The sequence below is a fragment of the Larimichthys crocea genome, chromosome XVIII (assembly GCF_000972845.2).
Source record: "Larimichthys crocea isolate SSNF chromosome XVIII, L_crocea_2.0, whole genome shotgun sequence".
Taxonomy (NCBI): domain Eukaryota; kingdom Metazoa; phylum Chordata; class Actinopteri; family Sciaenidae; genus Larimichthys; species Larimichthys crocea.
In genome coordinates this window covers 16,345,777-16,372,274 of record NC_040028.1, presented here as the reverse complement: position 1 = coordinate 16,372,274, position 26,498 = coordinate 16,345,777, and the positions used below count along the sequence as shown (strand labels likewise).

At 42.3% G+C, this 26,498-nt stretch overlaps 1 protein-coding gene across 4 annotated transcripts; it reads left to right on the top strand.

Moving 5' to 3' along the window:
- Nucleotides 1–26,147, top strand: tbl1x (transducin beta like 1 X-linked). 4 transcript variants are annotated; one of them, XM_027290950.1, is made up of 16 exons: nucleotides 3,997–4,011; nucleotides 4,739–4,918; nucleotides 18,430–18,535; nucleotides 19,203–19,348; nucleotides 19,623–19,842; nucleotides 20,836–20,971; nucleotides 21,159–21,300; nucleotides 21,410–21,473; nucleotides 21,617–21,714; nucleotides 22,700–22,760; nucleotides 22,890–23,011; nucleotides 23,100–23,174; nucleotides 23,277–23,404; nucleotides 24,246–24,411; nucleotides 24,517–24,618; nucleotides 24,701–26,147. In XM_027290950.1, exons 3-16 carry the CDS (start codon nucleotides 18,478–18,480, stop codon nucleotides 24,725–24,727), a joined length of 1,545 nt encoding a protein of 514 aa, XP_027146751.1. In that variant the 5' UTR covers nucleotides 3,997–4,011; nucleotides 4,739–4,918; nucleotides 18,430–18,477; the 3' UTR covers nucleotides 24,728–26,147. The 4 variants fall into 4 exon arrangements, with proteins under 4 accessions (XP_010736829.1, XP_027146751.1, XP_027146750.1 ...); XM_027290949.1 differs by lacking the exon at nucleotides 3,997–4,011 and adding an exon at nucleotides 4,178–4,398; XM_010738527.3 differs by lacking the exons at nucleotides 3,997–4,011; nucleotides 4,739–4,918 and adding an exon at nucleotides 1–21.
- Nucleotides 26,148–26,498: the final 351 nt, after the last annotated feature.

Here is a 26,498-nt window from a genome sequence, read left to right as displayed (position 1 = left end):
TCTGACTGAATCAAAGAGAGGGTGAGTACTGGACGACTTGTAACGTACAATCTAGAAATGTTATTTCCGAATGTTGTGTAATTAAACAACAAATCCCACTTACAGAAAATGAACAGATCAAATAAAATTCTATTTTAGGGAATTTAAAATATTTTTTTGTTGTTGTTGAAATTGTCAGAGGTCATACAAATGTAGAGTCATTTTATATTATATTTATATTTATTTACTGGTGGTGAGGGTGAAGTCGTTGTTCCTTTTTGTAGCAGACTTGACAGACAGTCACTTTCACAAGTGGTGATCCTACTCAACTGTTTCTTACTCATCTTGTGTCACCTTTAGTCACTTTGTGAATGACTAGTTGCAAACACCACAAATGTATTTAACAAGGGGGCTTTCTAAAAGTTATTATAATTAGCATGGTAGTGATCTAATTAGTAAGATTTAAGGGGCTTCTATTCACATAATATGGCAGAAAGGGAATATAATATGCATGACTGTTTTCATTATGCCATTATCACCTGAGAATACAAATTGTTATGTTATATTATCTATCTATCTATATAGAGCCGGATGTATGAACGGAGCAAATTTCTAATTTGACATTTTCTGGAAATTAGATGTTTCACTTCCTCACTTACAATTTACCATCAAGAAAGGGACCTGAAACTTTTTTTTCTCCATCAACAGACCAAAACCAACAGTGATTTGGTCCCAGTGGCAGTACATGTGTAGCCACAACCTCTTATAGTTCCTCTGTGTCACAGCCCTACCACTGACTTGTGAAATAGCATTACTGAGCTACATCGTTGCACTTTAAAGATTCAGATCTTCAGTAGGAAGGACCCAGTATCACGTAGTAGGTTATGCACCTCTGGTCTGTAGAGACATAACAGCTTAGAGGAAGAGTTAGATAATGACCATTGCCCAAGATATAAGTAAAAGGTAGATCCATGGAGAGCTGAAAACCTACTTCCTCAAATGAAAAATCACTGCAATAATCCAGTCTATCTTCCAATGGGGAGTTCCCCTCTAGTGCTATTCATTATTGACCTCAAAGACCTCATAACATCTTCAAATATCTCTTATCTCCTTTGGTGTGGAGGTGAGATAGTGATCTAATTTTAGTCCTACATTTACTGGGTTTTAAAGTGAGGCTGTGATGTATTGATAATGATATGCATTGTTTTTAGGTTGCTTGTCTATGGTCTAATATTGCAGTTTTCCATTTTCAAACTGTAATCTACATTGTGACTTTTAAGTACGTAATCAGGGCCTTTAGAAATACTAAAGTCATAAATACAAGTCTGACCAGTACACCCTGCACCCCTCTTGGAAATGTTATAACAGACACTAAAAGAAAGTCTCTAAAATAGATTTTTCAGATTTTACGAGGGACAGGACCTTTAACTGTTAAATAATATTTTTTATGGATATTATTTCTCAACAACAAGGTCCAAACACTTCTCCAAGGCCTTTCTTCACACTGCCAGGAAAAAGAATGTCGATACTGAATCCTAATTTCTTTGTTTGCGTTAGCCTAAAGTAGTCCAAGGCGGTAGTCCTGGATCATATTTTTTTTGGAGAAAATGTTTACTGGTTTCCCCCCTTGATGTCCTCTGGCTGCTCTGCACCAACTGTCAGTGATTTACAGTGTTTCCTGATGGACAGTAAAACAAATTGCTGCAAACTATAGCTGCTAACTATTAGCTATGTTAGCTCAGTTTATTAGCCAGGCTGCTGGGAGTTTGGGGCACCGGGGTAGTTACTAAAGTAGTTTTGGACCTCCGGGAAGAGAAGGTTTTCAGGCCCAGGGCACAAGGGAATGCTGATAGGAACTGAAGGTTGGAGCTGGGCAAGTGGACAATGTAGCTGGCCTCAGCAGACATTATAGACAGAGGTGAAGAGGACATTGATGGAGGAAGTCAGGAAAAGAAAAGGAGAGAGTGACCGGCCATCGGACAAGAATAAATCTGGGACATACATAGGATGAGCTGGACCTCTTGTTGTTGGACACAGTAATATTTGATGGCTGCTGTGTTTTGTGTTGTTGCACTTGCTTGACGTTGCAAAGTTGTTGCTTTGCAAAGCAAAAACATCAGTATCTACCATCAGTGTAGATTTTCAATTTCTCTAGGATACAACATTATATGCACATATGGTTACACTTTATGGCTCTGCAACGAAGGACACATTAAAAAACAAACAAACATTGCAACTTAAAGGTCCAGTGTGTAGGATTTAGTTGCCTAAAGTGGTGTAATCGCTGCATTGCAATCTCCTCACATCACCTTCGCCTCCCTATAGCGAAAGGAGAAACAACATTTTAAGGGCCCTGTTTAGAGTCAGAATTTAGTTTGTCTGTTAGAAACAGTGTTTCAACACGGCGGCCTCCATGGAAGAGGACCCGCTCCCAGTGTAGATATAATGTAGATATGTAGATTCTTATTTTTAGGTGTTTATACATGCATGAAAACATAGTTATTGTTATGGATTTTTCTATCCTTAGGTTACACGAGGTTACGTGTGGGTCTTGAGGTCCTCGGCAGTATTAGTTGTTTGGCTTTGGTTGGGAACAGTAGGTGCCAGTCTATCTCAACACTGTGGTGGCCAGGGTCAAAGAGACCTGTTGCTGCCTACCTAGACATAATAGATAGCTTGCCATTGACGTTCCAATCTGCGTGAACAGACATCTGTGTCTCCAGACTAGAATATGCTGACAATAACACCTGCATGAGTAAAAACATTCTTTTTGACTAATTCTGGGCGTGTAGTATTTGTGGTGTTATCTTGGGGTTTAAAGTCTGACCACCAGGATTAGTTGGGCAGAATGTGAGACCGACTCAGGCACTTCTGATGAGAGTGTCTCTAATCCTCCTTTGCCAAGCGTCAATAAATAATACAGCATAAGACACCAGAGGCTCCTGAACACGTTCTTACTTCCTGACCATTGACCTTTGACTTCAGCAATTTCTCAGAATCAGAAATACTTTATTAATCCACGCAAGGGAAATTGTGTTTGTTACAGCAGCTCCCAAATGGAAAGTTAGCTAGTAACTAATAGCAAAAAAAAAGAAAGAAAATAAATACTTTATTAATCCCCGCAGGGAAATTGTGTTTGTTACAGCATTCTGAGCGTGTAGTATTTGTGGTGTTATCTTGGGGTTTAAAGTCGGACCACCAGGATGAGTTGGGCAGAATGTGAGACCGACTCAGGCACTTCCGACTGACACTTTGAGAGTGTCTCTAATTCTCCTTGGCCAAGCGTCAATAAATAATCCTGAACATAATCCTGAACACTTTCTTCCTTCCTGACCATTGACTTCAGCAATTTCTCAGAATCAGAAATACTTTATTAATCCCCGCAAGGGAAATTGTGTTTGTTACAGCAGCTCCCAAATGGTAAGTTAGATAGTAAGTAATAGCAAAAAACAAAACAAAACAAAAAGGATTCAAGGAGGATTCAAGGAGTTTTTTATTGTCATTGCAGCACATGTAAAACATGGGATGAAACGAAATTGGTTTCCCCTGGTCCCAGAGCAGCCCGATATCAAATATATATATTATTTTTATATTATTTTAAAAAAGAAAAGAAAAAAAATATATATAGAATATAAAAAATCATTTGAACATAACATCCCCAAGAAAAAAAACACAACAGTTATGAATATTATATTCCATGTATGCCTTATTCTGAACACAACACTGGACCTTTTTAAGCTGTGGCTGCTTGCTTGGAAGCATGGAATATGCGGTGCGCGCGTATTGCAGCATGTACGGTAACCAAAGGAATGTGTCACACCAGTGTAGAGCCGTAATGATGTCAACTTGTTATTTACTTTCCAAATCTGAATGACTGAGCAAGGCGAAAGGAGGATTAATCAACCGCTGTGTGACCAGGCAGGCGAAAAATAGTCGAGCGTGTGTGTGTGTGTGTGTGTGTGTGTGTATGTGTGTGTGGGGGAGGGGAAGCGAGCTCAGAGGCCAGATAGGCAACATGCTCGACTGTATCTTGTGAGACTACTGCCTACACACACAAAAAAAACAAAATATCAAAAGTAATAACACACTTTAACGCTTTGTTTTCAACAGTGTGATACTATAAGAGTGTTTTTTGTTTTTATTTGGGGTTTAAATTTGAACCACACACACACACACACACACTGAAGTAGCTTTTTGTAGTAGTAACGGCTCCCGCTCAGCCGTTGAAACGGTTTCTGTGACGACGAGATACGTTTTTTTTTGTTTTATCTCTATAGCATATGTTTTCACAAGCTGGTGTTTATATTAGCGTGTATAATCTACTAAAAATAGGTCGAGTGAGATAAAGGAGATATAATACCATTAAGTGTGTTTAAATTTGATTAAAGCTCCGTCGTGTTTTCATTATTCAGGTTTAAGGTCAGTTAGCCTTCATCTCTCTCCCCCCTCCTCCTCCACCACCTCCCCGCTCTCTCTCTCTCCTGTTCTCCGTCTACCTCTCTCTCTCTCCCGCTGCCGATCAGCGCCTGCTGCTGTCTCTTTATGTTACTGTTCTCAGTGAACGGTGAAACTCCACAGAGTAGCCTGCAGCCCCCTTCAAGCCACAGAAACTCGCCTCTTTTTTTTTCTCTTTCTTTCTTTCTTCCCACCCCTCCTCCTCCTTCTTCTTCTTCCAACTTTACCGCCAGTTGTAAGTGTGTCTGAGCGCTTTCTTTTCTCTTTTCTCTCTCTTCTCCTTCTTGCCTTTTTTTTTTGTTAGCCCACCAAATTAGCCGACAGTGAGTCATACGAAAGGCAAAGCGGCGGTCGGAACTTGAAATATGACGATAAGCAAAATGGGAGGAAAGTCGTTGCTCGCTTGCTGAAGTTGGAGGTTTCTCCTTGTTGGAAGAGGAGGTGGCGGCGGACAAACACCACGAGTTCACTCTCACAATAAAAGGTAAGCCAGTTATAGAAGTCGTTTGTGTGTGTGTGTGTGTGTGTGTGGACTACACTGCATTCAAGCTGCCTCTTGTTGTGTTTGTGTGTGTGTGTGGTTTATAAGCGAAGAGGATAATGACTTTCAGAAATTGGTGATTATGGCGTTGATTATGAGGTACACCGGCACATAGCTTAGTCACCTCTTTGGCTCCACACGTGTGTTGAATTTCCTGCTTAGTGTCTTTTTAATTTTCTCTCTGTCTGTCGGAACAACCTACTTTTTTCTTTTTTGACACTATGTCTTTTTTTCCCCTCCACTCACAGTAGCCGAGCTGTGGACTACTTAACAAAATACATCTTTAGAAAAAGAAAAGTTTTTAGTGGGTTAAAGGTTGACCTTTTTTTTTTTTTTTTTTAGGAATTATTAGGATTTCCTTTTTATAGCACAATAGAAGTTGCACCAGTCATTTTGTCCAAGCTGAAGTATGAATGATACATATTTGTATTGCCATGCAGAAATAGGAAGCGCATGAGTGAGAGAGAGAGAGAGGGGGGTTGAGACATTCACTCATACTAGACATCCAGTTTTCAAGGGACAGTTCATGTTACTGTACAGCCACAATGTGACTCTGTATCAGCTGTAGCAGAGATCCCTAAAAAGAAAACCCTGAAGCGTTCATGTGTCAACAGAACGCTGTATTCAAATTTACTTTCATCTGGAGATTATAAGAAACATTGTGTGTGACCTATATTTTCTTTCTTATTTCGCTGTTCCCCCTGCAGTTGATGGAATAATGGGACAGAGCATGTACAGACACAGTTAAGATGTCTCGCCTAACCTCTGAGCATCAAAGTGCTCATTATCTCTTATTAAAGCAAGACATGGGGGAAAGGATCGGGAGGCAAATAGCAGCCATAACACACTGCTGTTTGAATGCTATCCTAACCTGATTCTACTCCAATGGCCCAAATAATTGATGCCCCCGTTTTCTTGCTGACCCACTGGCTGCTGTATATTCACAATAATCAGTCAATGTTTTTTTGGCTACTGAAATCAGATGGAGGCTATTTAACAAAGAAGTTACATTGGGGAGAACCTCTGGTCTGAGAAGATGCTGACCAGGCTTGATTTGAGTTTTTTTTGAAGAGTAAGCCATTGATGGTGACACTTGGTACTCTTAATGTCAGCATCACCTAGATACTACCTAATATTGTAATTATTAACATTATTATGTAGATAATGAGAACCAGACAAACTAACACAAAAGACACGAGAGAGACCAAACGATATTTGGTCGAATAACCCAGATTTTTTTCAATCAAGAGCTTCCATGTGTCTTCACATGCTCTCCACCAGTCTTTCATATTGCTGTTAGGTGACTTTATGTCACTCCTAGTGCTGAAATTCAAACAGCCCAACTCTCTTTGGTGTCTTGTGGCCATCCATCTTTCTAGAGATTGGGTCTACCAAGACAGGGTCTTAAACTGGTGGTTCTACATACATACGGTACCTTTTATAGATCTGGCTGTGAGGCATGGAGCACCGTCCTGCTGGAAAACCCAATCCTAAGAGTTGGGTGACATTGTCAGAGCAAAAGGGAGCACGCTTTCCCTCAGGATAACTTTGTATATTTGTACACTGAGTTGTGTCCTTCTCTGTGCCTTGCTGAAGCCCTCCTAGATCATCGCTGATCCACCACCATGTTAAACAGTAAATGCAAGTCACTGTGGCATGTAGGTCTCTCCTGGTCTCCTTGTAACCATTAGATGGCCAAGTGTCTTTGCTCTAGTCCTCTATGGTCCAATACTAATGGTCTTTTGCAAACCGCAGCCTTTTCTTTTCATTGTTGACAGAATTTTTTAGGGCTGCAACGATTCCTCGAGTAACTTGGGTTACAAAAAATGATTGAGGAATTTCCTCTGCCTCAAAGCCTCGTTTAATTTAATTTAAAGCTCACGTTTCGCATTGGATTCTTTTCAGTGTGACACAACGTGCTTACGTTACAGGCTATGCGTCCCCTGCAAAGCGGAAGAAGACGGAAGCGGGTTTTTGGTAACGTGTGTGGACAGTGTTGGTGACCGAAAACGGTGAAAATGAGAAAACGCAGCAAAGTGATAAGAATACTCGATTACCAAAATATTCGATAGCTGCAGCCCTATAATTTTTTTCTAGATTTGTACAACTTCGACCTAGCCCTTAGGAGTCTGTTTCTAACTGTCCTTGCCGTACACTTCACCACAGCCGCCGTTTGCCGTTCTTGTTGTTAGTCACTTGATTTCATCCTGCGGTTGTTGAGTGACTTTCAAATAAGTTAGCAGACCATCCATTCAATGGAGAGTTGGTTTCGCTCTCTGTTGGTCTGTCGCCTTGTCGTCTGCACTTTGGATTGCTTCACCTTATTTTTAGGAACTGCCAGTTTTGAAAGTTTTAGGATGGAAGCAACCCTAAGCCAACTGTATCCCTCAACTATAAGTGACTTTCCAATCACGTAATGTTATTGTTTCACCAATCTCTGAACCCATCGGCTATTGACGCCATCTGACACCTAGGCTTCCTCTGCAATCTGATTGCCAACGTCATACGAGAGAATGACTCATCCCCATAAACGCGTATCTAGATATGAATGCAGATAAGTTTTTAAAAGAAAGCAAAATTGACACACGTTAGCTGGTGGCTTCCAAGGTTGTATTTCAGCCAATTTGGTCCTCCTGTTTTGCTCTCCAGACGCTTCCAATGCCAAAATCTTGGTAACTCGCCTACAGATCAGACATTAATAGGCATATATCTGTTTCTAAAGATTAATGTTCTGTCTTCCAAATTAATTATTCTAAGCAAACTGTAGATTTAAGGTAAACAGATATGCTTTTGTTCTGAACAATTGTGTGCTTGTTGTACTGCATGAATGTTGGACACAGTGCCTCAAATTGACCGTTTGATTGCGTTATGTAATTTTTCTGTTTCAATCAGAATAAGTTTCTTATTAACATCATGATATTGATTTTGAAGGCGTATCGCCATGCCCTACCATTGTGTTTACCTCTTTTGTTACCAGACCCTGCCAGAGACTTGCAATCATAATCATCTAATTGCAGCGGTTACAAAAACAGGTTTAGTGCCACCTATTTAAAGAACAAAAGGAGTTTTATTATGTCTTAATTGCATGTTTCAGACCACTTTACGTTCTCGGTTTATAGATCCCTAAATATGTTAGTGCCATTGTCTCAGTACCTCTTACTTTAATAGCTCAGTGATTATCTGTAACATTTCTCAATGCATCTTACTTGGAGTCATCTCTAGCCAACATTTTGTTCACTGGGTGTTTCAGTAGGTGGACACCGTTATCTCTGTACAGTCCTCAGAGTGCATGAATGAATAATGCTGCTGGCCTACAGGTTATTGTCTGTCTGCCTCTTGTTTGGTGACAGGATTTGAGATGAGACCTATTGTCTTTGGTTTCAGTGCTCTATGCGCTCTCTGGACTGGAAATAGTGGATGGGCTACACTATGTGAGGGATCATAACTCATTAATCTGATGGTTTGTATTCATTTAGCTCTCAATAGATATTTGATAAGTCATTCAAATGTAACTTCTTAGGACTCAGTGAACCGAGGCATGGAGGATACAACAGATTGGTCATGTGTTCCAAACAGAAATGTATCTTGGGCTCATAAGTAGAGCAAGGAAGTCCCTGAGAAAGCCCATGTCAGCCTTGTGGAACTGTAAAGCTCTGTATCGGGCTGTCCAAATATTTCTGTAGCAGTATTTATTTATGATAGGCCGGGGGGGTGGGGCCATTCTCTCCCTCCAAAAGAGACATACAGTGTGCATGGGCTGCCAGCCAACTGGCAGACCAGTGGTTACTCTGAAATAACACCCATACAAGTACTGGCTAGTTCAAAGCTATACTTATTTATTTGGATTTATTTTGGATTTGTTTATCGCCGGGTGAACTTGTGTCTGTTGCACCTCGACTCGTGGTGTGTATTTAATTTAAAACAAGTGGGAGGAAACCACATGCCTTAAAGGGTGTGTGAAATGTTCGACCGCTGCAATGTCTAGCAGCTAATCAGTTTCTATTTCTATTGTGTCTGAACCCACCATAGCTAATGATTCAGAGGCCTCTTTTTTAAAGGCTTGATGAATTGTTAATGGCACTCGCTCACTTTGCAGCACACACTTCTCAGTGATTACATACATACTTACATAATTTCTTCTTTCAAAGGTCAGCCTTGTAGGTACAAACAGGAAAGCTACTTTCTTAATATTGACTAAAAGTGATGTAAGAAAGATTAACCTATTTTGGCATCGTTCTAGCCCATATCTACGATCTTTAACTCTTTTTAAGGTATTTGGTGGATGACTATTAAGGAAGTTGTGCAAGCACATGCGTGTCAGGGTGAGAAACCTTTTTTTGCTAAAGGGAGTATTGTTTTGTTTTTTTCCACTTAGTCTTCACCTCTTCACCCTTGACTGAATAAGCGATCAGTAATCTAGCTGTTCATCTTTTCTACTGGTGATTCAGTCAAAAGAGTTTCAGTATATTACTCTACGTGCTGTGTACTGACAAACTCTGGCCGGCTAGTTACCTCATTAACATAGCAAACGCAACATCCCTTTTTTCCCATCAAGCCTCTTGTCTGAGTAGTATGATAGTTTGCTGTTCCAAAAATGTAGACAACGTTGTCTCGTCTCTGTTTAATTAACCATGAAGTCTCATAATGACTAATGACTGACTGGTTCAATCGGTTTGCATGAACTCACAGTTTGGCCTTTTTACACCAGGCCAGACTGGCAAAACTGGAAACCGACCCAACCTTATACACATACAACCATTGAAAGTGCCCCACATGTCAGTCACCTAGCATCGTCTTTGGAGAACTTGATACTTTAATGCTTGTGAAAATATTGTAATGTTTATATTGAGACATTGCTACAGTGTTGCAACATTTCTTGTATATAATTTAAAGTAAGGTTGGGTGATGATACACCGGAGCTTCTCAAAGTCGATCCAGATCCACCCCGTACCTCGTGTTATAAGTGCATGATACATTAACAGTTTCTTTTTTTTGTCTGGTTTGTAACATTTGGAAGGATTTATTGGCCAAAATGGAATATAATATTCATACCAATGTTTTCATTCACGCTTAATCACCTGAAAATAAGAATCATTGTTTTTACGTTACCTTGGACAGAGCCTTGTATTAGTTGAGAAGGAGTAGGCCCGCTCACAGAGTGTGCCAGGTTTGTACAGTAGCCCAAAACGGACAAATATAGCTTTTTGCAGTCACCTCTTTTGTGGTAGGAAGGAGAGGTGAGGTGAAGTACCTTGATTTGTCAGGTGTTTTTATTCACTGAGTCAGCACTAGTTATATTATCTTTATTTTGTCATTTGTTTTGCAGGGCGGTGAGTCTCTTTGCACACCTTCAAGCACGAGTGCATGTTACTAAACTGACATTAAATGGCAGTCGCACCCTTGCATGAATTTCTTTTGATAGGCCAGAAATACATAGATATTTGGAGGTTTGTTATTAACGTACTCAGGTTATCAGTGCATAGATTTGACCTTTCACTGAGTGTGTTTCAGGAAAACTGTGAATTGCGGTTTTTGCGCACACTGCTGCGGAAACGAAACGACCATCTGTAGAATGCCAGTGAAAGTCTCATGTTTGCTGCTGCGTATTTCTTTTCTTTTTTTCTTTGTGTGATTTCCTATTCCTTGCAGCTTGAAACTTGTCAACGTTAAACCACAGTCTGGCCCAACCCCCGGTGTACAAAAGCGTCCTTTAAGGCAAATGTGCTGCATGTTTATCACTCTATACGCTGATAGCCTCATGCAATTACACAAAGAGTTGATTAACGATCAATAATTGAAGCCATATTTACATAATGTGTCTTTTGTTTCTGTGAAATATTACAAGGTCAGGTTCGTGGCCTCCTATAAAAGACTATATTTTAGGTGCAGCGTCTTTAAAAACAGATAAATTGAAATGTATTTCATTTTTTTATTTCTAAATTAACAGATTGAGATAACTGTGCAGTTTAACCAGAGGTGTGTGCTCTCTGCTTACACAAAGGGAAGCATTTGGAAACATTTCCAAACTTTTTATTGTATTTGTCATTTGCTTAGCAGGATGGGCAGCGTGCGAGGACACACACACGCACACACACACGCACTACGAATGGAAATCTTTGGCATGCAGCGTTGGTGTCATACTGTGTAAATGCTAGGAAAAGAAACAGTCCGGGGATGGGTCAGAGAGAGAGAAGATCAGTATTTCAGCTCACTTGTCTGCCTTGTTTGTTTGACCCTAATGTCAGATGGAAGGAAAGCTCAAGGAGAATGGAGGGGGGGGGTATTTAGGGTGGCATGAGCAGCTGTTGACAGAGAAGCAAGATCCTCCGGTCACCATAGCAACACTTGTATTGCCCACACTGGTGTGTCTCTGTTTACAGCTTATTTGTGCAATCCTCATCCTGCTGAAAAAGGAATTGCCAGGCTGAGGCCTCTGCGTTGACGATCACGACGTCAAGGACACTTAATTCCTGCCTATTGTTGAATGAATGTAGAGATATATGTTCAACTCTACCTTATAATAAAATGCTAAAATCTTATGTTTGTTTTTCTTTTGCTCTCTCTCTCTCTCTTTCTCGGTGAACCAGTGCTTACATAAAAGCTTGCAAAGACGCTACTGTACATTTCATAAAGATGACGCCTAATAGTTTCAGTTCCTGTGGAAAACCCAGCGGAGACTACGGTTGCATATATACAGTGTCGACACGGCCAGAAGCCATGCAAAATGTTTTCTGCACTGTTTAGATTATCGTTTTTTGATCAAGTGTGTACAGTTCATTTACTCTGGATGTATTTCACAGGAACTTGCGGCTCTTTATCATATCATATGCAAGATAAAGGCACAAAGTACACACTGGCCTAGATTTGAAGCCACTTCATTTTATAAAGGTGTCATTGCTGCACACAGCTTATCATATATTTATATTATTATATATAATATATATAATATTATATATATAAATAATATATATAATATATATATAGGATATATATATATATGATAAGCTGCTCATTCTCTGTCTTGGTGAGTTGAAATGGAAACAGAAATCTTTACGTGCAGTGATGCGAGATCAGAGTATTCAGTGAAGGGTTGTTGTTTCTAAGTATGGATGCCTTTTAAGCTGCTTTATCTCCTCTATTCTTTTACTAAGGTAGAGATTTTTCTTTCTTCCCTCTATGTGTACTGCACCGAGCATCAAAAGACAATCTCCTCCACACAATGCATTTACTTGCCACCCACCCTCACACCGGCCGTATACACACGCACGCCTTACAGCGACCAGGTTTCCTTGTGCGCTTACACGCGGACGTGTAACCAGGTTATTTGGAGAAACCAGATCAATGCAGAACGTGTTGACGTGCCCTGACATAACCTGGTTACCGTAGAAGCTGTCCTTACATGCAGCTGGATAACAATCCACTTTTTTTTTTTTTTTTTCCTCTCCTCCTCCTCCTCCCCCGTGCTATATCTTTTAAAACCAAGGCTGGGATATTTAAGACTCGCATGACAAAATGGGTCATCCGTCTCTGCCAAAATGGCCGATGTGACCGTTCCAAAAATGACTCTTCTGAGCGTGCTCTGATCTGCCGAATCTATGATTAGTTCATCTTTAAAGGGGAACTCCCTTTGGTTTAGTTTTCAGGTCTTGGGGGGGCCGAACTACTGTATATTTACATTATGTTATACACAGAGCGTACAGGTACAGGATGAAACACTATCCAGGAAGATTGGTTGTAATAATGAATCGATTAGTTTTGAGGCTCATGAGATGCTACAGCACCGTACAATACAATAATCCTGTGGCGAGATGAGCTGCGGCGTAACACGTCTCGTTTACACAAATTTAGCTTTAATTTCCAGTTGTGGTTTTGACTCTTGATTCAATTATTTTGGAGAGAGGATTGCATCGCTGCGAGTAATGATCTGTCCTTTTAGTCCGTGTCTTTGTGGTTTTCTGCAAAAGATTATATCGATATTACTCCTTCCACTCTCTGACAATAGCGTTATTGTTTCACTTCTCATTTCATCAGTTTAATTGTCCTGATATGTTCCTTTTTTTTTTTTTTTTTACGTACGCGATTATTGTCCGCATCAATAGGAAAAACAAACCAGGGAGTTCTCGTTTTTTTTTTTTGTTGTTAACAACGTTACACTGCTGATATTGTTTCATGTGCTACAGAGAATACTAAATGACACCAGCGGGCAAGCGGGAGTTGTCATTTTTATTTGATGCTAATGGGTTCAGCATGAGGGTGGATCTCAGGTCCTGGCGCTCCTGATTAGAAGCCATCATGATGAATCCTTTCAGTGATCCTCGCTGTCTGTTCCCATCCCCCCACCCCAAGGGGGAGACAATATACTTGACGGCGGCGCCTGTGAATGTGAGATCCTCCACCGAAAGAAGGAAAAACGCACACCTAACACGCGTTATTGCTGCAAATCTATCAAAGCGTACGCACGTCTGCGACTTGACCCGTTTGTGATTTGTGTAATTCATAGCACAGGAGCGTGCTCGCAGCAGAAGCAGCGGCGGCGGCTGGAGCTGAAGCTGCACTAATGCTTTACCTCAGTGACCTTTCTTTTCATTGTTAACCACTGAAACAACCAGTAGGGTTAGGGCCCACTCATTCCAACCATGTGCACGAGGAGCCAATGATCTGCAGGTCTACTTTTAAAAAGGAGTCTTAATCAGCCGGTAGAGTCTTTTTGGTTGGGAGTGGAGTGGGGGGGATCTGCAGCATGTTGTCTCTGATGGCACACGGTTGGCCACCCCTGGTAAACATTTAAAAAGTGTTGCCACCCATAGGAAGCGTGGGAGAAGTGTTTCCCCTGGAGACCGAAGGCTTCCATCCCCCGCTGTTTGCCGACCTACATCGGCTGTCGCTAAGTGACTCATTGGGAGAGGCAAAGAATAATGCACAAATGGTTGTTGTGATTACCTGTGTGGAGATCATTATTTATCACCCTGCTCCCTTTCCACCACCACCACCACCACCACCACCCCATACTCCCCTCTCTTCGATTCCCCTCCCCCACCGTCTCCCTACTCTCTCTCTCACACTCGCTCCCTCGCTCCCCCCCCTTCAAGACTGCAGCCCAACCAGAAGCTTCAAAGGCGGGTTTTACTCAGCAGAGCAGTTCAAGAGAAAATGGCTGCTGTTTCCAGGTCTTGTTTGCACATCTGTCAGGAGGTGACGGTGCAGGAGAAAATGGGGTCCCGGGTGTGCTGGTTTTCAACATCATTCTTTATAAAAAAACAAAAAACAAAACCCTGCTCGTCCAGAGGAGATGGCTTGGTTGTGTGTAGTCCTCCTCGCTCCATAATGTTTGCGTTCAGAAAGCATTTTATTTGTCCCGTGATGGATAGCTGCTTTTTACATGACGAGCCTCATTTAGAGGGGATTATTCGCAGTGGCGTGTTTGTTTTAAGCAGAGCAGCTGAAATGGAACAAATGAGTGTTTGAGTTGGCTTACAAGCGTGCTTAAAAAATGAATGCTGTACGCTGTCTATGCGTAGGATATCAGTTATTTATCTGTGGGATCTGTATTAAGACGGATTAGATTAGGATAAGTCTGTAAACAGCTCTTTTATTGCGTATTAGCTACAATAAATTTGCCTTAGGCTTAAGCAGGTCCACAAAAATGGCTTACAATGAATCATGATTCCTCTTTCTAAAAAACCTGCATCCATACTTAGATATTGCAAGCAACAGAATATATTTATTTTCAATTTCCTCTCTTATTTTTAAATGATATCAAAGCCGACTTTATATCTGTGTAGTGAAAGCGCCGGTCGTCTCTGTTTATTATCTACACCAGGCGCATTCAGCCACAGTGACTGCACTAACCGCACAATCCACAATCCATATGTTTACACAAGCAAGTTGCGATAAAATGCATGAAGTCCCTCTTGACTGTGGATGAAGCTGGTTGGTGTAGTTTACATTGTCGTGTAATTGCAGTAAACACCCTAATGAGCCCTGATGACAGAGCAGGGGTTCTCATTATTGGGCTTTATCAGGGGGGCATTTTAGGGTTTCTAGTTGTCTATCCCATCTATTGTGTTTCCTTTGTGCGGTCACCTGTTTGCATTAGGGAACATTAAAACATTAGGCCACGTTCAGACAGGAAAGGGGAAACCGGCAACCGGTGGTGGGGGGAGTGAGGGAAGCTGAGGTTTATTTTGCGGTGTAAATTGCGAGTCGGACTCAGATTTCAAAGCTGGGTACATGAAATAAACAAAGTGAGATCACACACCCACACAGGTAGATTATCAGAGTTTAGTCCGTGAATCCACCTGGATAGTCTCTGCTTCCCTCTGTGGAGGTTTGACCGATCTGACGTTTTCCCAAAAGTTAAATCTGGCTCAACTTCTCTCCTGGACGCCGGCGACGTTTTTTGTGTCAACGCCTGCGTTGCAGGCTGCCAGTGCGGAAACGCACGACCCCGGTGTCCGGTTTGCCTGTCCCTGTCTGAACGCCGCTTTATGTATATAAGGAGCATTGAGAATTGATTAAATTGTGTCAGTTGCTGTCACTGTTGTTGGTTTGTACTCGTTTTCAACTTTGCTCCAGGGATCAGAGAACAGTTTGTAACACCAAGAGAAACTGCTGGTCTCTTGGCGTTCACGTGTGATTGACAAGTCTAGTTGAAAGAACTAACAACAGTGACTATCAAAGGAGAGACCTGTTCATTTGGCAGGATCGTTTCATATAAAACTTCAGTGGGTACAAGGAGCAAAAATGATTTATTTCATCCTGGAAGAGAACCCAAACCGGACCGGTAAATGAGATGCAGTGCCGAGCCTGGTGGTGCAGCTCCATTGTTGGAATTTTGTGGGTGACTTTTTTTTTTGTTGTTGTTGTTCAAGTGAATCGACACGTGCTGTATTTTTCTGCTGCAGCGCTGGGTGTAAAGTTAAACAGCGTGTTAAATGACCCTCTCTGCTTCATACACACACAGTAAGAAGAACACCTTATTTTGCCATCGATGGGATTGAATCGATGTGTGTCGCATCATCATTGTTTTCAGCATTAACACACCTTTTAATGTGGTTTCTGTTGGGGTTGAGACTTTCCACCATGTGGCATGATGTTTATTACCATTATCACATAGAGAAGTTGTTGTGTAATATCATACTAATATCATACTCAGACTGTCCTGCAGATCTTACCCTCATGAGAGTTTTAAGTTGCTTGTTAAAGAGTATTAGAAACATCTTTTTCAAGCCATGATATCAAACTCTTACAACTAGAAGGGCTCTCGTAGAGTGCAGACCTCCACTAAGGTCAATAGATCTTCATATAATTCATTGTTTTAGTTACGCTGGGTTCGCTGGGCGTCATATCTGGTTTTCTGGATGAATTGTTTGTGATGTTCTCTCCTTCAGCCGTTCAATTTAATGAAACCAAATGGGAAAAATAGTACGTGTACCTGCCCGGAGAACGTCCTTGAGTCCATGAATCTTCTTTGACCCACCCTTACACAAAGTTTCATGAACATCTGTAATCCTGCTGAAGAAACAAAACAGCACATTGATTACAGATGTCTGCTGTACGTAGCTCTGACCTCTACGTGGTAGATGTGTGCCGGGTTTTTGTGGTAGCAGCCTCATAAACGAGTGTTTTTCCTTTGTAACATCTTTTTCAGAGGGATCATATCTTTTAGACTTTCACTCCACTTATCACTTCAGTGGATAAAGCCCAGAGCCGGGTTACCATTTTGTCTGCTTTCGCGGAAAGCTCATTGTTTGGTCAAAGGAGGCTCGGATACCCAGGGAGTTGCGTAATGGATGGTGGCATCATGGGCCCATCTGATAGAGGGATTACTGCGTCTGCCCTGCACCGATGGGACCTGAGCCCCTCCGGGCTGCCTGTTAATTACGTTTCCAGTTGTTTGGTATGTAGCCGTCGCCGCCTTTGGGAGCAGTGGCTACCTTCCTTTTTGATGTGGCTACCCACCTCCCAACTTCTTAGTCATACGTGTAAGCTGGCGGTGTTCAAACCGGGCCACAGTGGCTAAGGTAGACCAGCTTAGTGTTGTGTTTTGTTGTGATCTGCTTCGCAATATTCTGCACACACCTCACACGCAGTTTTGGTGAGTATCGGTGAACGCAACCTTTGTTTGTTTAGAGGAAAACTCCAGAGGGCACCTTTTATATTTTTTAATAGCATCTCTTTTTCTAAAAGAATCATTTTGTGGCTCGCACACAGGTTGTTAGAATTCCAGCCTGTGGCACGCCTGCTGTGGTACAATAAAGGCAGACTCCCATCTGAAAGAATATACCAAGGTGAAAGAGTGAATAATTCATGTTGAGTAACATGTTCAGCCCCTCTGGCTGTGTGCCCACTGGTAATTGGGACAACACCATTCTCTGTCTATTTTGCTCGATCTCTCTTGTTGCTATGCTACCAAAGGGGAACTTGAGTGGGCCTGGACAGTGTTTGGAATGAAAGTTGGACAGCCATGCAGTCTTCATACCTGACACCACCCCCCTTTTATTTCACTATTTTGTTCTCGAGCAACATATCAGTCCCTTTATCTCCCAGTGGGAGAGCAGGAAATGGGTATGTAGTTAATATATATAGTTTGTCATAACTCATTCTTAGGTTGTAGTGGGTTTTTTTCCAACCTGAATCTGCTTATAGACCACTCTCTCTCTTTATATTGTGTGTGTTTACATTGTGTGTGTGTGTGTGGGTGTACAGGCAGTGTTGTTCCACTTCTTCCAGAGCCGCTTGTAAATTATGAACGCCACAGTATTTCTGCAGCGTTCATCAGCCCGAGGACAAAAACATGATGGAATATAAAATAAAAAAAAGTCACCTTCTTGTTTCTTCAGTTTCTCAATTGAAATGTTAACATAAGCCTCCGTTAAACACCCGTGTTTGTGGAAAATAAGTCAGAAGAGAAGGTCAGGCTCGGCTGCTATGAATAATTTGCCTCCTGCTCTCTTCTGTAATTCACTAAATGGGTCAGGCATTTAATATCCTTACTGCTTTCTCAGGGTTCTTTCCATCGAGATGGTTGGCCGGGTCACTAATGGGAAGCACCACTGAGTTCTCAGTGAAAGCCAAATGGATATAGACACCCCCATTAAGGCCTGAGAAGAGACGGCTAGAAATACTTACATTCAGAACCCAGACAAGGATTCGCAGGTTAAGCGACCGAGCCATTGGCACCGTCAAAGGAAGGAATCATGCAAGCAGGGCAAGATGAGAGTGAGCAGTTACTAACTGAGGCTGGATGTCAGCACAGCCCTTTGTGTCTGTAAAAAAAATAAAAAAAGTTGGCACATCGCTGCATCATTCAACAAGGATCGGGACAGACTCGTGCAGGGTGAAGAATTTGTGTCTATTTTTATCGGAATGTGATCGAGAGATGATTTGTCTTGACTGTGTGTCTCATACGGCTAGACCACCGACCTAAACGTTAATCTCAATTCTATTTTCAGGAGTGAACCCAGCCTTCCAACATACCTCCTCCCTTTCATTGGGCTAAGATGAGTATTACCAGTGACGAAGTGAACTTCTTGGTGTACAGATACCTCCAAGAATCAGGTTTGTGTCACTAATATCTGCTTTAAAAACACGCCGATGCTGCGCCACGCTGAAAATTAATCGACTTGAATTGTTGTTGTTGTTTTTTTTCCCCAGTGCAGAGTTTTGCTCAGCTTGCACATCTTATTTGACCATTGTCTAGAAAAACGCACTTCTCATGCACAAGCAATTTTCCAAAGACAAAGCACATAATATGCAACTATTTTTTTAATGTCATGCATGGCCAAACATCGCATGCTCACTTACACAGAGATGTTTTCCCCCCCTCAGCTCATAGTGGAAAACAATTTACCACCTTTTTTTAAACGTGAGCGCATAAAAACATTGCCTCGCTTTTTATGTCGATAGTGTTTGGATCAATGACTGAAATCCAAGCTGCTGTTCTTTTTTTATTTTTTTTATATTGCTGTTTATTGAAAGTGCTGCCGAAGCCATCTGGCAGAATACAACCTACTAGTAGCGATGAGAGGTCAACATTGACTCTGGCATGCCTTGTTACGCTCTCGAATGTCATACTTGTAATGCCATTTGTTGTTTTTTTCGTGTTCGATTACCGTTCGCTTTGTTTGGACCTTTCTTTGAATATTTGTGTTGGTGTTTGTGCACATCTTGTGCTCTGGCACTCTCCTGTTTTTAATGAATGTGAATGGTGCTCTGTTTTTTTCAGGTTTCTCCCACTCAGCGTTCACCTTTGGCATCGAGAGCCACATCAGCCAATCCAACATCAATGGAACACTAGTGCCCCCTGCAGCCCTCATCTCCATCCTGCAGAAAGGGCTCCAGTATGTGGAGGCGGAAATCAGCATCAATGAGGTGAGGGCGAGGAGCCCGCTGTCGCCGACTCCCACAGATGTTTGCTATTTCTTAATGATGCAAAGACAGACTTTGATCTCTATGACAACACACAGCGAGCTAACTGCAGATGCCCGTATCATTGTCATACCAGAAGAAGAAAAACTCATAGAAGAATGCCAATTAGGAAACACGCTTCACCTCTGTAATTGATCATTAGCAGGAAACACGACAAGCCACTAATTAAAAATCCCATGGACTCATCATGTGTCATTAACTGCTGCTCTCCTGACAGGATGGCACGGTCTTCGACGGTCGGCCGATCGAGTCGCTGTCGCTCATCGACGCGGTCATGCCAGACGTGGTGCAGACGCGGCAGCAGGCTTTCCGCGACAAGTTGGCCCAGCAGCAGGCGGCCTGCGCCATGGCGGCTTCGACCTCCGGAAACCAGTCCAACGCACCAAAGAACGGAGAGGCCACGGTCAACGGGGAGGAGAACGGAACTCACAACATGAGTACGTCTAATCGTAAATACCGGTGTTCCCTGACGTACTCTTGTTAAATATTTACGTGATCGAGTGGTAATCAAGAGAAGCCGACACGTCAGTCTGTCATGAAAGTTCCTAGACTCCTAAAGAGTTTTGTATTTTTAATGAATCTAAAGAAGCTTCCTGGCAAAAACAGTCGAGAATGAACTTTAAAGTTCAAAATCAAACAGCCGGTTTCTTGTTCTTGTTTGTTTTTTTTATGGTCTAGCAGAATTTTTATGTTGAATCTTGCTTGCATGCTTGATTTAAAGCAAAAACTGAGAAAACAGAGCATTTCTAACTACTTTAATGTTTAAAAAATACCTGTTACATCTGCCACTTATCAGACATGGCAGGCAGGAGTTGCTCCCTACACTGCGTTTTGTCTCTAGGAACACTAGTATTTGCATAATTACAACCGAATCATTAGTTTTTTAGCTGCAGATGACCCGTCAAAATAAGCAGTTTTTACACAAGAGAGACAACAACAACAACAGCAGCAGCAGCGGCCATGTGGCTTCCACATAATGCAATATCATTAGCAGCTGTGCAGCTTCCCCTGTGAGCGAAACCAGAGAGGTGAGGATCAGGTGGCGTTGGAGATAAGGGGGGAAGAGGAGTCGTCGTTTGTTTCGGCACATTCTCCCCCCTCCTAGAAATTTAATTTGAAGGTGTGGATGGCAACAGGAAGAGTCGGGTGTGAGGGAAAGGTTTCACTGTCTGAGGATACAGTGAAGCTTTCACATCCTTTACTCTGACGTGGTTCTCATTATGCTGCGGTAATTGTGCGCGCTCCAAGTAGGTCAGTAAATAAAAATAGCGCTGGCAAACACGTTATTTCTTCCTGTTATTCTAAAGTAATGATAACAATTAATATTCATTAGACGTAAAGTGAGCCGCACTTTATTTATTCCACGCGTAAGCTTGCGTGCATGTGTTAATGCGTGCGTGTATCTGTCCCATCTGTCCATCTCTCCTTAGATAACCACAGCAGCGAGCCCATGGAGATGGATATAGATGTAGAGATACCAGCCAGTAAAGCCACGGTGCTCCGAGGCCACGAGTCTGAAGTGTTCATCTGCGCCTGGAACCCTGTCAGCGATCTGCTGGCCTCGGGGTGAGTCTCTGTCTGTGCTGAAAACGGATCTTAATTCATGCTGGATGAGTCACGCTATATTGTATGCACGCTTTGGCTTTTATTTTGGAAGAAATATGGCTTCATAAGATCCACCGCTGACAGCTTATATTCCAACCCCACTATATTTCCCCCCTACCCCCTCCTGCTGCGTCGGTATTCTGTTCAGCTCGGGGGACTCCACCGCCAGGATCTGGAACCTGAACGAGAATAATAACTCCAACTCCACCCAGCTGGTGCTGCGCCACTGTATCCGAGAAGGTGGCCAGGATGTCCCCAGCAACAAAGACGTCACCTCACTAGACTGGAATGTAGGTTCACGATCCACATCTCCCCCTCCTCTACTTTTTACCACGCGGTAAATAGACTGTGCAGCTGAGGACGGTTAAGTAACAGGTTTGTTATCTTTCCATCCAACAGAGCGACGGGACTCTCCTGGCAACGGGCTCATATGATGGATTTGCCAGGATATGGACAAAGGATGGTATGTCCTCCATCATTCCAGCATGGTGTTGTTTTCCTTTAGTCATTAGCTTTATGCCATTGTTACTGTGAATAATGCAACATCTGTGACAATTTTTTGAAGGATCTTTTCTAAAAGAAATGGATATGGCTCTTATCCATTAGGAAATCTGGCAAGCACCTTGGGGCAGCACAAAGGGCCCATATTTGCACTCAAGTGGAACAAGAAGGGGAACTCTATTCTCAGTGCTGGTGTAGATAAGGTATGTCATACATTTTATGTGTCTCTTAATAACATCCTCATGTTTCTTTTCTTTTACCAATCGCTTGAAAAGAATTCTTTTTGATCACCGGCTACATCTGTAACACCGTTTTTCTTTCCACTGGCCACGGACGCGACTTGTTCCGTGTACGCCGTGGCCGCCAGAGCAATACGTGGCCGTTCAAGTCAATGTTTCAAACCCCATTATAGATGCTGCAGTCCGTTTCAGAAGTGGAGAATAAGCAGCTGTTCGATTTTCTTTTTCTTTTTTCTTTTTTTTTGGATGATTTTTGTAGAGAAAATCAAGCTGGCCGGAGGTCAGACAGAGAAACGACATCGAGAATCTCAAAGTAAAACACCCTGCACAACCTGCCGGGCTTAAAAACAGTCAAAAAGGGAAAACAAAATATTTATATTATTCATATTTATGCATATTTAGAAGCACCTGAACCAAGGGAAATGACCAAATCTGAACAAGTAAACAAAGTCTGGTGGGCGAAACGCTTCTGAAATGTCCGGTGAGGTTTGAAGTTGCATGGAGGACGAACCAGGCCGCGACGTGACAGAGACGTGCCCGGTGGTTTTTGGGGTTACTTAAGTTATTAGATATTTATATTATAAGGTCGTTGAACTTCATTAATAAGTCAGTTGAAACAAAAGAAAATCTTCATAATACCACAAGTTATTCACATTGATTTGAGTTTTTTTGTGACCTGAACTGCAGATCTGGTTATATTGTGGAGTATTCTTTGAAAAGCTGCAGGCAGAGAAAAGAAATTCCAAACACCCACCAAGGATAATGACTACGACACCAGCGCCATCACTGTTGTTTTTTTTCCACCGTGTCTATCCTCCATATACGGTGGAATGGCGAGGGTTTATTTCAAGCCGTGTGGCAGTTTTGAAAATGTTAAGTGCTTTCTTTTATAACGATGCATTCAGAAATGCTTCATCTGTGGTCTGAAGAGCTCGTTTTCATTTTCCAGACGACAATCATTTGGGACGCGCACACAGGAGAAGCCAAGCAGCAGTTCCCGTTCCACTCCGGTAAAGCGAGCTCACTAATAAATAGGACGTTAAATGTTTTCCTGCTCAGTTGTGGTTGCATTGTGGGCTCATAAACCCCCCTCCCCGCCCCTTAATGAACACAAACCCGTGTGTTCAAATATCCTGCAGCCCCAGCACTGGATGTCGACTGGCAGAACAACTCCACCTTCGCCTCCTGCAGCACAGACATGTGCATTCACGTGTGTCGCCTTGGCAGCGACCGGCCCCTCAAGACCTTCCAGGGCCACACGGTAAACAGCTTCTCTCTACGTCGCTCATCTGAACTCACGCCACGCTTGCTCCCCTGACAGTCGCACTAACGAGTTTTGTGTTCTGCAGAATGAAGTTAACGCCATTAAGTGGGATCCGTCGGGTATGCTGCTCGCCTCCTGCTCAGACGACATGACCTTAAAGGTAAAACTTTAGTCCTCAAGTCTTGGAGGTCAGAGACAAACAAACCTGAGTGGTGATTTGTACTCGGTCATATTTTGCCGTTGCTGCTTCCTTCACCTGCAGATCTGGAGTATGAAGCAGGAGTCCTGCGTCCACGACCTCCAGGCTCACAGTAAAGAGATCTACACTATCAAATGGAGCCCCACAGGCCCCGGCACAAGCAACCCCAACTCCAACATCATGCTCGCCAGGTGGGAAATCTCACATTCAGTAGCAGACAAGGCAACCACCCCCTGCGTTTTTAAAAAAAAAGTTTGTGTGCTCAGAACAAACTCTAAAGTTTGTGTGTGTGTGTGTATGGGAACAAGACACTTGTCATAGTCTGGCATTCAGAAGAAACCATGTTCCAGGAAAGTCCCAGTGCTTGTTATTGTCAGTGGCCCACAGCCCTAAACCCTGACCCAGATGTGCAGGCATGTGTAAATGTTCTAGTTCAAATACCGCAGGAATTTACAGCCCTTACTGACAACCCAGCACGCTTATAATTCACACTCGAAATAAAACTGCCATTATCGCCACTGCTTGGAAGGAGCTTCGCAATCTTAAGCGAATACCACCGTCGAATGGTGCGCGTGCGGTACATATTTAATTGACAGTTTTTACTCCCTGCATAATATCCTCCCGTGTTTGCTTTTCATGTGTTGTCAAGGGCACCCATCTGGGATTAGCCCTGTCTATTTATACCTGGGTGAGAAGAAGATGTGTTAATTGAAATCTGCCTTCCTTTTTTCTATCATCATTTGTTTTCAACAGTCTTTCAGCTTGAGAGCAGATGCACAGAGTTGGTTCACACACATCGCATAGTATCAAAGTGTGAACCATCAACAAGTTTATTAATGATGTTTTCAAGATTTCTTTTTACATGTTAGTGTTGTGCAATTGCTGTTTATGAGCTTTTGGAGTTTATAGATCTTTGGAAATAAAATGGAAATGATTAACGATGCGGTTTCAGGCACAAATTAAAGACTTGCATCATCTTTTATTTGATGAAGCATTCTCTAAATTGCTAATATCTGATTCCCACGCCCACAGCGCCTCCTTCGACTCGACAGTACGACTGTGGGATGTCGAGCGAGGGGTTTGCATCCACACGCTGACCAAGCACCAGGAACCCGTCTACAGCGTGGCCTTCAGCCCCGACGGCAAGCACCTGGCCAGCGGCTCCTTCGATAAGTGCGTCCACATTTGGAACACCACGGTAAGCGTCGTGATTTTTTTAATTTTTTTTAAACCGGAGAAGATTCATCGTGATTGCAAAATCTCGACGCAGTCAGTTGATTTGTTGTTTGCGCTCTCGTTTCAGACCGGAGCCTTGGTGCACAGCTACAGGGGCACCGGTGGTATTTTCGAGGTGTGCTGGAACAGCACCGGAGACAAAGTCGGTGCCAGCGCGTCAGATGGCTCGGTAAGCCACGATCAGTGTTTTTTTGAGTTTTGTCCAAATGAACTATAGAAACACTGATGCTACTCCATTCTTTATTTTCCAGGTATGCGTTCTTGATCTCCGGAAATAGCAGACTTCAGACTCTGATGATGAATCCTGGAATGTGCAGCAAATTGCCTTCTTCTGACATCAGCAAACAAACCTGTCATGGCTCGAGAAGAGCTGTAAGGTGGAGTGAAACGAAAACCTCTCGCAGGAAGTGACACCAGTTTACTGCAGCAGCTGCCCGAGGAGCCAAGAACCGACCGACTTCAGTGCACCTTACAGTTTGTTGATGTGTGTTTTAACGATAACGCCTATTTGAAACACAACGGAATCCGGTTAAAGAGATCCCCAAGACTGGACTGAATCAAACCAACCCTGGGTGCATCCATGTTTTAAAAGGTTTCTAATGAGGAAGTGCTGCGATCGCTCCGGGCCCGTTGGTCCAGCTGTTATCGGGGGTTGGAAGGGTGGAAACACAAAGATGAGTTTTATAAAACAAAACAAAAAAAAAAGTGTTAATGAGACACGTGTTTGGCTGTGAAAGGCAACAAATTATGAAAGAAAGGTTGTGGTTTTTATAATCCCTCTGTGCAAATGTTACTACTGCGGGACGTGGTAAAAGTAACACGGATACCGAAGCACTGCTTAGTGTCTGTTGACAGGTTGCCGAACTTCTTCTCAGCGGAGAATAGTTTGTATCGAGAGTACTTCTTGCTTCACAGATGGACTTTTTTTTTTTTTTTTTTTTTTTTTTTTTATTTGAAAATCCAAAAAATTGAATGTGCCGCTACAAGGTTAGTTCTTAGCTCGCGTCTATAACATCAGGTCAACGAAAAGGAAAAAAAAAACAACCTGCCAAGAAAAACAGCCCCGCGCTCCTAAAACGACCTGATCAACTCAACTCAAGATTGGAAAATGTCATTTTGTTGGGACAAGATGTGAAAAGTGTGGTTTACAAAGAGAATTTTCTCCCTTTTCTTCTTTTTTTTTTTTGGGATGTAAATTTAAGAATGTAAAGATATGTAAATTAGATTAATACACAGACTTATATACTGTGTATATATGTTTATATACAGCACACTTTATTGCCATCCTGTAGGGGCTCATTAATGGCTAGAGCTGTCACATCTCTGCTGACCAGACCTCTTTTTAAATGAAGTGCATGTCTCATCAGCTTCTTTTTTTTTCTTTTTTTTTTAAATACACTGTCTTTTTTTGTTTTGTTTTGTTTTTTTCTCCCTGGGCCAATCACATCCAGTGCATCGAGTTATTTTTGTTTTTCAGCGAGCCGCAGAGGCATTTTAAGCAGCTTTGCTTTCCACTATTGATCCCTGAAAGCCTGAAAGCCGTGGAAGAAATCTTACACCTCATTTAAGCTGCATTCATAAAACAAACAAACAAAAACTTTTAGCGGGAGGGAACAGTCATCACAGCCCTTTGCTTGGTTTCTGCTTTAACTTTTGTGTTGTGTATGTGGAACATAAACCGAATCGTTCATGCAGGAAGACCGTGGTTTCTCTTTGGCACTTTCCTCTGAACAATCTACTGATACAATTCAGAGCACATTTTTTTTGGCCAGGCGGTGGAGGGTCAAGCAAAAAGTCCTGCTGTTTGCTTAATTACACACAAAAAAAAAACATAAAAAGGAAAAAGACAAAAAAAAAAAAAGAGCTATGATCGGTCTGAATGCTGCCGGCTGATCAGGTTTTGGTCTGGTTTGAAACGCCTGTACCAGTGGGCCGAGCTTCAATAGTGTGCAGTAAGTCCGCCTGCCTGCCTGTAAAAGACAAATCTTCAAACTAACTTGCCACCACCTTGATTTGCCTTTTTTTTCCTCCTCTCTCTCTCTCTGGTCA

What these genes read in the sequence shown, in the direction of transcription:
- tbl1x (XM_010738527.3), top strand. Translation starts at nt 18,478, where the DNA reads ATGAGTATTACCAGTGACGAAGTGAACTTCTTGGTGTACAGATACCTC. An exon ending in CAGGATATGGACAAAGGATG is followed by an intron (nt 21,474 to 21,616) that starts GTATGTCCTCCA and finishes CTTATCCATTAG; the next exon opens with GAAATCTGGCAAGCACCTTG. An exon ending in GCAGTTCCCGTTCCACTCCG is followed by an intron (nt 22,761 to 22,889) that starts GTAAAGCGAGCT and finishes AATATCCTGCAG; the next exon opens with CCCCAGCACTGGATGTCGAC.